The sequence below is a fragment of the Pundamilia nyererei genome, unplaced genomic scaffold (assembly GCF_000239375.1).
Source record: "Pundamilia nyererei isolate P.nyererei 1_Seehausen unplaced genomic scaffold, PunNye1.0 scaffold00004, whole genome shotgun sequence".
Classification (NCBI taxonomy): Eukaryota; Metazoa; Chordata; class Actinopteri; order Cichliformes; family Cichlidae; genus Pundamilia; species Pundamilia nyererei.
This window is the reverse complement of record NW_005187405.1, coordinates 3,516,506-3,527,509: the sequence shown is the minus strand read 5'-3', so window position 1 is coordinate 3,527,509 and position 11,004 is coordinate 3,516,506. Positions and strand designations below refer to the sequence as shown.

Sequence of the window (11,004 nt, the reverse complement as noted above, 5' to 3'; positions counted from 1 at the left end):
TTTTCAGTGTGCCTGGTGTGACCCCACCCCTGGTAAATACAGGGTTGGAGGTTTCCTCTGAGGATAAAAATACACTTGCCTCTCAGCCGAGAGGGGAAAATGCCAGAATTCCTCCTCTCTTGTACGCCCATTGTGCTCAAGACTTCCACACTTCCCCGTAAGAAGAGATCTTTTTTTCTTTGTCTTCTTGGCAGATGCAAACTGTATGAAAAAGTTACCATACTATATGAAAATACATGTTAAAGTGTTAAATGTTTACATTATAAATAGAGTCTCTTAAGGACGGTACAGCTCTGTAATATGGAGAACCCACGGGAGAGCTGTAGTCTCAGTTGGAATTGAGGTTTCTTCCTGCTTCAGTCTTTTGTCCCTTTTGAGCTCCTGTACTTCGCAAGCTGTGACATCATCAGTATGTCCTCCAAAATTACTTCAGGCTGGCAGAGGCCTACAACTTCAGCAGGTACGTTCACTGGAAAAGTTTAGTGTAGAAGTTTGAGGAGACTTATTGAGGCTAGGGTTATTCTGAGGAATCATCGGTCTCTCAGAGCCTTGTTTTTGGATTTTAAGATAAAAAAAGTTTCTATCTGAAAACTTAACTGAAGCAGAAAAGCACTCTTTGGGACTTCCTTATTCTGAGCTAGAAACACACACATAGCTCAGTCATAGCTTTTGGAACATGATGCTGGTCCTGATTTCCGTTGTTTTAGTCCAAAATGATCAGATGAAAGTTTATTTTACCGCTACAGAACATAATCCAAAGACGAATAATGAAAGATCACAAGAGGGAGACAAAATGCTAAGCTTGATGTATTAAAATTCATTGAAGTTACTTTTTGAATACAGTTGAAGCACATCATGTTGTGACCACGTGTTAGCTCTGTGATTTCTGACACGTTTTCTTTTTTTATGCCTAAAGAAAGAGGAACATACAGGAAACGGCACTTCTTCAGCAACTCAAGTCCCTGAAGAACTGAGAATGGTTATGCTCGACAGTCACATGTGATCCCATCGACTTTGTTACACGCTGGCTCACAGGTGAAGTTGAAAATGAGTCTCGAGAGCCGAGCCAACCATGGGACAGGACTGAGGGATGTCTTTGACCTTCTTGTTAAGACACCTTCAGAACGACTCCTTAGTCTGACATTCCAGTTGGGTGACTCTCCTGAAGATAAAATCATACACGCCTTGTGTCTCATCGTCCTCCACAAGGAGGTGGAAGCTCTCGACAAACTCCAGATGTTGACGGACAGCTCCCTCGCTAAGCATGTGGCCGAGAAGTGGCAGATGAGAGGAGGCAATTTGGAAGATTTTGGATCTCATTGCGGTCTTTTTGAAGCTTTAACGGAAGAATCGTTGGTAGAGCTGGCTCATGTTTTTAAAGTTTTGACAGAGCAGAGGCTGTGTGATCCACTGCTGAGAAATCTGGCATACAAGCGAGCTCTTTCTAGTGACTGCGTAAAAACAAGAAATGGTAATGACCTGGAACTATACAACTATAAATTCCTGGAGGAAGCTAAAAATGTCTGTGGGCCTGAGTGTGCAGAGTGGATGTCCCCCTCCAGTGATCAGAAGGCAGAGCCTGACTCCAATCTTCTCAGTAGCGTGGAAAAATCTCAGGTTTCATCAGCTTCATCTCTTCCCAGCCCCCTCAGTGCAAATCTCCCCTCAATGCCCTCTTACCCTACTCATCTGGAGATAAGTATGCCCTCAACAATCTTGTTTCCAGCACACAGAACCTCTCCAGGGAACCCAGGAAACCCCAAATCGAATCCTCCCGTCCTCAGCGTTAAAGAAAACAGAGCACAAAATGTGACCGAGCCACCTCAGTCATCTGAAGCTCAGCCTAAGACCACTGGATCTCCTCCATTTGACCCAAAACAAGACTCAAGTAAGTATGGCGCAGCAGCATCACTAGTGAGCAATGAGAGTGACACGAAATCAGACAATCAAACAAAAACGCCAAGTCCTAAACTACCGAAGACGAGTGTTCCTGGAGAAATACATGAAAGCAAAGCTGTGGAAGAAGAGGAAGAAGAAATGTTTTATGCATTTGTTATCTTGCATGCACCGGAAGATTCAGATATGGCCGAAAGCATAAAGGAGAAAATAGAAGCAGTCATTGGTGGTGAATTTGAAGGTGCGACTTTCTCTGACTTTTCCATCGCCGGAAAGACCACTATAAAGAGCATGGAGGACGCCATCAACAACTCAGCCTTCACCCTGCTGCTGCTTACCCGCAACTTCAACACTTGCATGCTGGATCTAAAGGCGAACGCTGCCCTCGTCAACTCTATAAACAAGGCACATAAGTACAACACTGTGATCCCTCTGCTGCCACGAGAGAACTGCATGCCCAAACAGGATATGCCTATGGTGCTGCAGGGAGTGAATCCACTTGAAGAGAGAAAGAACTTTGAGAAAAAGATCCAAAAGTCATTGTTGCCTGCAAAAATTAAAAATCAGAGATGGATCTGGAAACAGGAGAAAGCTCAGAAACAGACAATGAAGCATTTAAATAAAATAAGCAATCTGACAATCTCAGTAGAACCAAACCTTCGACCAGGGCCCCCGACGGCTGCGTGGCACCCACAGCCAAACATTCATATTGAAAATGCTAACTACATTATGATTGGTAACGACTCTCGAATGAATGTGGATTTGGGTGGAAATGCAAACAGGGAGGATTCCAATTAAACAAAGGGGGAGCAGTGAAGCTGGACATTTTATGGCACGTGTGGCATCAGTTTATATGCTGAGAATGAAAGAAGTATTCATGTTTTTCCTGAACACTAAAGTGTTAAAGCTGTAACGACCACTATGAGGAATTTATTTGCTGTAGTTTACGTCAGTGCAATCAAACCTGTCAGCGAAAGAAATCCCAATAGAGCAGCAAAAGAGCCATTAAGTACATGAAAACAGTGTAGTAGTGATAAAGTATGCTGAACAGAGCAGGGCCATTTTATGGTATAATTGGCATAGGAGTGCCATCTACTGACTAATAAGAGAGGCTTCCTTTTTAACCTCTTCAGCTGTATGAGCTCTTTGCAGACACTAGGGTGCAGCACTCTTACACACTTCTCATCCATTCCCATGACTGCAGTCATCTTGCATAGTCACTGTCCAAAAAGTAATTTTAATATAATTTCCATATTCATCTCAAGTGCTGATTTGAGTATGGCCAAATGTAATCAGTTCAATTCAATTCAGTTTTACTTATATAGCGCCAAAACACAACAACAGCCGCCTCGAGGTGCTTTATACAGTAAGGTAAAGACCCTACAATAACAGAGAGAAAACCCCAACAATCAGACGACCCCCTCTGATCAAGCACTTGGTGACTGCGAGAAGAAAAAGCAGAACCAGGCTCAGGGAAGGGCAGCCACCTGCAGGACTGGTTGGTGGGGAGGGGAGGAAATTGCTGTGTAAACTTTGGAACAGATGTGTAACATTTGGATGATGATTAAGTTGAAATGAAGGGGGGGAAATGCAACAAGAAGCAACTTGTTGACAAACGGTGATTGGTTGGGAAGATGATTTTAAAGAACTTGCTGATCGGGTCATATTCATGTCAAAACAAACTACCAGGGAAAACTTTTAAAACCTTTCAAAAGAAACGTACATTTCCAGATGTCTTTTTAGTTCTGCTGATTCTTCTTCTTCTTTTTTTTTTATATAGATTTACTGTTAGTGTCATTGATATTTCATTTAAGTTCTCCTTGTGTGTCACATTTTCTGATGTAATATCAAACGGTTTACTGATGGTGATGATGATGATGTCTTTGTCAAACACATCTGTGCTTTATTTCATGGTACTTTTGTCTTCTGTGACTGATCCTCAGTCTCAGTTGCTAAGAAAGCATCTCAAGTTGTTATGACCTGAACTTCTGTCATGTAAGAATTTTAGTCTGTAAGCTTTGGACCACTGACATACTTCAGAAGGTTATGAGAAACATTTGCTTTTTGCACTTTATTGTGATATAAATTTATTTTAAATAAATTGAAGATAATGATAGTTCTCACATCATTTCCACACAGTCAAAGTCAAAATGTTGATTATTAGCATGTGAGTTGTGTCGCATCACGTATATTCACCGGGCACTGAAATCTAATGCAGCATTTCTGCTATTAATTCTATTTATATGTTCTCTATTTTCAGTTTTCAAACAAAATGTTGAAAAGCTGATAATTCTTCTTGGCGTTTATTATGAGGCAGCAGACGTTGGTGGTGGTGTACTGGGACTGTCTTCTTTCTTCTGTACAATATTGTCAAAGTTATGAGCATCCTGTCTCAGAGTGATGCTGAAAAACCCACATTTCCTCCAGGCTGGATTATTGTAATTTCTTATTACTGTGAGGTCCCAACAACAATCATCCAGCTGGTTTCAAATGTAAGTAAGAGTGCTGACAGAAACTAGAAAGAGAGATCGTATGCTTTTCATGTTAGGATCTCTTTATCTGCCTTTGTAACATCCAGAGGTAGCTTTGAAGTCCCTCTCCTCACACACAGAGTCCTGAATGGTCTGAAGGTCACATATCTTAAAGATGTCATTCTATCACGTAAGTCTAATAGAGCACTTTGCTTTCAGACTGTGGGCTTGCCTGGTTCCTCGAGTTTCTAAAAGTAGAATGGGAGGCAAAGACTTAAGCTTTCAGGCTGCCATGGAATCAGCTCCCAGTTTGGACCTGAGGCTCTGTATGTTGCCCGAGAATACTTGGGTATGTGGACTGGAGAAGCAACAGATCAATCCACTGACCTTTCAATTGTTAGATGACCCAATCTACCCACTGAGCCAACTGAGAAGAAGCCCAGAGCCTTCTTCTGATTATAAATTTTCTTCCACATCACATTGTCAGGTTTCTGTGTACATTTTGTAAGGATGCCAACAGTATGTAACATGATACTATGTCTGTAGCGACAGACGGTCGTACTATAACATCACACTGTGGGAGACTCTGTGCGCACCACTGATTGAATATTTTAAGCACATTTTTGAGGTGGGATGCTAATAATTCATCTCCTAACACTTCAGTGAACTGCGGATCGCCTCACAGCATTAGGAGAACATGTTGAACTAGCTGGAAGTGTATTTCTCCTTGGAAACAACATCTGGGATTTAGTTAACTCCACCTTGGTTTATATTACACTGTGGCGACTCCTGTCAGGACTGAGCAGACTGGGTGGGTGGATCGCGCGTGCGCAGTGCGCTCCATCCTCCGATCAGTGCGGCAGGAAAAGCGCAGGGGAGACGCCGCCGAGATACAGAGGGTGAGAAAACAGTTAGGAAAGGGGGAAAAAGAAGAAGAAGGAGAGCGGCATGAACACCAACAGCCAACTCGGTGTGACCGGGGAAGTGCCCCGTGGTGCCGGGCTCTAGCGCTCCTCCCGTGCCACACAGCTGCTCCGTTATGTCGGGAGACCGGAGGATAGTAATGTCAGGGAATGGAGGAAATCTTCAGAAATCCTGCCACTAAACTGCGCCGTGCTGCCAGGGTTTGAGGCTATCACGGAAACGTAACGCTGAGGATGGAGCTCATATGAACCGAGGGGCGCCGTTTCATTTCCAACTCGTCGTGCTCTCAGAAACCAGGCCAAAGTTGTTGGGTTTTTTCCCCCTTTGATTCTTTTCGGTTTTTTTGGGAGAAGGAAATTTTGGTGCATTGAATTCCTCTGGACGGGATGTTATCCGCAGTCAGGAGGAACTCCTGCAGACTGAGCCTCCAGCAGCAGCAGTAAAGCAGCGGGTCCCTCACAGTGAAACAATGGGAGATGCGACAGATGACAGAGGGATGAGACGGACCTTCATCGTCCCTGCCATCAAGAGCTTCGATCACTACGACTTCACCAGGGCCAAGATATCATGCAGCCTGACGTGGCTGGTGGCCAAGGCTTTCGGCTCGGGTAGGTGGTGCCTCGCTCCTCCTTTCCCCTTTTTTTTAAATTTATTTTTTGGATGAGAATAGTGGAAAACGCTGTTAAGATAATTATCTAACATGTGTAATAATAAGGCCTGCTGTCGTGTCGGACCAGAGGGTGTGCAAGTGAGACTGTTTTGTAAACAGCATCCTGTAATCAGACTCTCACTGTGACAGACAAACACAATTAAACCTCGTTATTAGGGCAAGAAATCTTCCCATTATTTCCCATTCAAAGTCCTATTTAACCGCACACTAACCTGGAGTCTATATGAAGGCTTAAACTAGCTGGAGCCCATAATAATGTCTCTCCTGGTTGCATTAGGCTGGGTTTCTAAAGTCAGTCCATATGTCATATCAGCCTCACTGTATCCCTCCACTATTGGTTCAGGATTATTGGCTTAACCTTTTGCTGACCTGCTGCTAATTATTCCCAATAGCAGAAGTCAGGTTGGACAGATCGGATCAGCTTCTGCTCATAACTTCAGTTTAGGACTGTAACTTGTTGGTATAATAAGAGAATAATAGTTTGGTCTTAAAATGAAAAAAAAAAATCAAAATACTTCCCGGAAGAATGGATTATAAATAAAATGCACACGTGCATTTATTCACATGCATAACATATGATCATTGAAGTAATCAGTGGGCTGAACCATGCACAGACTCTTCTGCTTTGGCTAATTGTGTTTTTAATCATGGCAAACTTGCTTTTCTCTACATCAGGCCATCTGATAAATGTTGACTAATGATTATTAAACCCAAAGGTTGTGCCGAAACTTTAATTTTATCATTACATAAAGTGAAGAAAAATGGCAAAGAACCCATAAACACATGAGTTTCATCACATTTACTTAGTGGAAAAAACATTTAAATGATTATAATGAAGTTTTTTCATATCTCCTCCTGAAATGATTCTCTGTGTCTAACAGCTGCTTAGAGCTCACAGGTTCCAGGCAGCCCAGTGTTAGCTGTAGCTTCTTCTGTCATGGTGGTGTTTTCACGTGGATCTCTGTCTGTATATGTGACAGCATGTGTGTGTACCTCAGCATTAGCCTGTCTCTTGTACTCTGTGAAACATCTCGGCCTCATAAAAACGGAGCAATTCCAGCATCGTCTGAGCCCAGAGGTTCATCCAGCTGTTAATGAAGTCTTTTAACATCTGCGTGGACACTACACAGACAGACAATGAGGCAGACCTCATTGATCTTACAGCGTTTACCAATGTGAGCACTACGTTACTTTTCTTCAGCCTCAGGAGCAATGACATGGTGGAGAGACATGCAGGATAGTAGCGTGTGAGAAGGCCAAGCTTGGTTGTGCAGGACCCTGCGGCTGTTGCAGCATGCTGCTGCTGCCACTTTGGTGGGGTTTTTTCTCCCTCCGTGCCTCCGGTGACACAGTTTCAGCTCCCAGCACCGGCGAGAACTGTGGCCCAATTCATAACCGGTCCTCAGAGTCCTGTTTGGCCTAGATAGGAAGCATGAGCTATGGCTTGAGTCCGGTGGTGCTCATGCCATATATGTGTCTAAATATATACAACCCTGAAAATCTATCCTTTTTAAAGCTGCAGACTGATATCACATGAGCTGAAAAGATCAGCAACAGAGTTTGTGATTAGTGTGTGTGTGTGTGTGAAATAAACAAACTTTTGAGAGCTCCACGTTGGCATCAGATGAACTTAAAACAACAAAGGTCGCCTGAGTTTTTCAGCAGCACAGCCACAGTGCTAACTATTAATAGAATAGAGTATTCAAGGATGTTCTGGATAACGAGAAGCACCGAGTTTGGTTCTCTAGGTGCTCGTGGTTGTTACTGGCCTTTAGTTGACCTTATTTTAGGTGCTCCAGTGTAAATGCGCTCCCCAGCTACTACATCAGAAACTTGATGATATCTGACGTGTAACGAGCGGAGTTGTTGAGACCATAGATATTAGACTTACATCCACCAGATTGACAGGAACATAACGTGAGTGTTCTTGGTGCTCCATGTCTGGTAGCTTATGCATAGGACAACAGTTTTCAAACAAGATGTCAGTGTTGTTTTCACACAAATGACCAAAGAAGTCTTTAAAGGTTTAAAGGGACTACTAATAATCAAGATGAGCACTAAACTAGACCCAGTAAAACTAATATGTATTCTATTTAAACGTAGAGCTCTAAGCCAGCAGATATAAACGCTGCTGAGCGGTAATCCCAGAGGTCTCCAGGGGAGCAGTCTTCTCCATGTGGACTTCCTGTGGCAGCTACTTCCTGTCTGTTTCCTCTTTGATGGCCAACACAAAGGAGAGAGTTTTTACTTGACCAGGCAAATTTTCATGAACTCTACAAAAGCGGGGCTCTTCGTCCTAGTCTGCTCTAGCTCCTTGTTTAATTGTTTTATTGACCTTTAAGTGTAAAAGGTCATGTGATTTCTTTAGGACTTTAAAGTGACACAGAAAGCATTATTATCCAAGATCGTTGTCACAGCTCTTTGTGTGGAGTGCAGCTAAACAGTTCCAACAAAAGTGTAACTATCAGACACCAAAGTCGCAGTGATGTGAGCTCCTCTCTGCTAATCAACTTTATACTTCTTATAAAAACTCGACTGATTTTTGAACGCTGAGGCTGGATGCAGGAGGGCTTGTTATGGAGCCGTTTAACATCTGCCTGTTGCTTTAAATATCTCTTTTCATCACCCGCTGTCGAAGCACAGGGAGGCTTGTGCTAACCACAGCCACTGGAAAACTGCTGAGGTTTGATCACAAGCCTAATAAGAGTTTTTTTTTTCCCTGCACTGAGCTTTACATATTTGATTTTTTTAAAAGTTGTTTGGTAAAGCTTTTTCTTCCACACTGTTTTTCTTGTTTCGAAGAGGAAAGCTGTACCTTTAAGATGGATTCCTTCAGTGTCCTTTGTTTTCCTCAGGGTGATTCAGACGCAGGCAGAGAGGAAATGACCCTACACACCAGGAATACACGCGTATTGAAGCACACAGTCTTTTAAAAGTGTGTCACACACATTCTTATACAGGCGTCTTGTCTGAAAGTCATGCCTGTGGGATGGAAGTTCATATGCGCAGTATGTATGTCATTCAGTGATAGATTAATGACTAGTTCAGCTGTGAGTCACAACCTGTGGTTAACAACAGCATAGTAGGATGAAAAGGATCCGGAGTGAGCGACTTCGAGAAGCTGTTTTGTGTGTGTGTCTGTTTCTGTTTGGCTATTTTCTTCAAATCAGATTTACAGGATGAGGTAACAGGATTAGAAGGTGCTTCATGCTTTGTAACACACACTTCCACCAACACTAACACAGGCTCTGAATTGGACATGCAGTAGACCTCCTGACATGTGTTGATTACATTCTGAAAGTTTGTGAGTGTCGGTGTGTTAGAGTGTAGCGAATTGTAGCAAAGACGGGAAAAGCAGAGCGTAAAATTCAGGTTTCATTTTTATTATCTGTTTGATTCTCTGTGTGATTGTTTCTTAGCATTGATGCCTTCGGGAGTGTTCAAATCCTTCGTGGCGTAGATTCAACAAGGTTAAAGGTGAAAGTTGGACAGAAACGTTCCTCAGATTTTGCTCCATGTTGACACAATAGCGTCACACAGTTGTTCGCTGCACATCCATGATGTGAATGTCCAGTTCCAGCACATTCTGAAGGCGCTCTGTTGGGCAGAGAACTGGTGACTGTGGAGGTCGTTTGAGTACAGTGAGGTCATTGTCGTATTCAAGAAGCCAGTTTGAGATGATTTGAGTTTTGTTATCGTGCTGGAAACAGTCGTCAGACGATGGGTTCACTGTGGTCAAAAGAGGCGCATGCCTCGTTCAGGGTCTCTTAAATCACCTTTCTTCCCCATTTGGGTGCTCGGACCATGTCTGCATGGCTAAATTCATTGAGTTGCTGCCATTATTGCATATTTGTGTTAACGAGCAGTTGAACAGGTGTGCCTAATGAAGTAGCAGGTGAGTGTTTTTGTGGCCACAGTGTTGAGTTTGGCATGTTGTCCATCATCATCTTGTTTTTTGGGTTAGCAAGGCACATCCGTAGCCTGCATGGGTGCATCGCACAGAAGCAGAGCTACTAGGTATTCACTATTTAAAAAAACAAACCCGGAGCACAGACTTCCTGAATGGCCTGTTAGTAAAATGAACCACATGGGATGCTATAATTTGTGAAGCACTGACACAGAACAGAGAGAGCTGAGAGGTCCTGTTCAGTGAGCGTCATTAGCAGACAGCTAGTAGCTCCAGTCACCTGTTTCCAAGCCCACCTGTCTCTGTAGGTGGCTATGGTCTTAATTATATTAGCATAATATAATTTAAATGAGTAAGATCTGTGGAAATAAAAGGAAATCACCGTCCCGTGCAGCTTCATGAAGACCAAAACTGAATTAGATTTGTTTATTTCTGCTGTAAAAGTAGAATGGTCTCAAGTGGCCATATGAGGAACTGCAGGTGCGAACTTTGACCTGTCTCATTTTCTGTTTCTGTATTACCCCTCAGATGCAGTGCCAGAGGAGCTGGCTGAGCCTTTCTACAGGGACCAATACAACCAGGAGCACCTGAAGCCTCCGGTTGCCTGCCTGCTTCAGTCTGCAGAGCTCTACTGCCGGGCGGGAAGCCTGATCCTCCGCAGCGATGCTGTCAAACCGTTACTGGGACACAATGCTGTCATTCAGGCGCTGGCCCAGAAAGGCCTGTACGTCACAGACAACGACAGACTGGTCACAGAGAGGGATCTGACCAGCACACCCATAAACATGGTGAGTGGAGATGTTTTTGGCAGAATGCCTGAATGAGTTCAGTGAAAAAGTAGGTGACACAGAAGGATTTCTCTGCCTCAATGAGCATTTATTCGTTAGATGTTTTTCATGAGCGTGGACAGCGACGTCTTTTGGATTTCAAAGCATGTGTGGATTCACATTTAAAATCCAAAGATCCACATATGGTATTATCCGTGTAGGCGTTATGTGTGAAATGTGTGATGACCAGTGTTGGTCAAGTTGCTTGAAAAAAGTAATCAATAACTAATTACTGATTACTTCCCCAAAAGTAATTAATTACTTAGTTACTTTTTAAAAACACGATTTACAACCTGAATAGGTGATAAA

At 43.1% G+C, this 11,004-nt stretch overlaps 2 protein-coding genes across 4 annotated transcripts in view; both read left to right on the top strand.

Moving 5' to 3' along the window:
- The first annotated feature begins 395 nt into the window (after positions 1-395).
- ticam1 (TIR domain containing adaptor molecule 1) lies at positions 396-3,143 on the top strand. The gene is made up of 2 exons (XM_005721211.1): positions 396-460; positions 917-3,143. Exon 2 carries the CDS (start codon positions 1,048-1,050, stop codon positions 2,692-2,694), a length of 1,647 nt encoding a protein of 548 aa, XP_005721268.1. The 5' UTR covers positions 396-460; positions 917-1,047; the 3' UTR covers positions 2,695-3,143.
- Positions 3,144-5,184: 2,041 nt separating this feature from the next.
- The window catches only part of camsap2b (calmodulin regulated spectrin-associated protein family, member 2b), a 33,302-nt gene continuing 27,482 nt past the window's right edge, over positions 5,185-11,004 (top strand). For all 3 annotated transcript variants that reach the window (XM_005721209.2, XM_005721210.2, XM_005721208.2), the window contains exons 1-2: positions 5,185-5,899; positions 10,397-10,656. In XM_005721209.2, the coding sequence (XP_005721266.1) occupies positions 5,761-5,899; positions 10,397-10,656 (399 nt within the window). In that variant the 5' untranslated portion in view covers positions 5,185-5,760. The remainder of the gene's footprint in view (positions 5,900-10,396; positions 10,657-11,004) is intronic.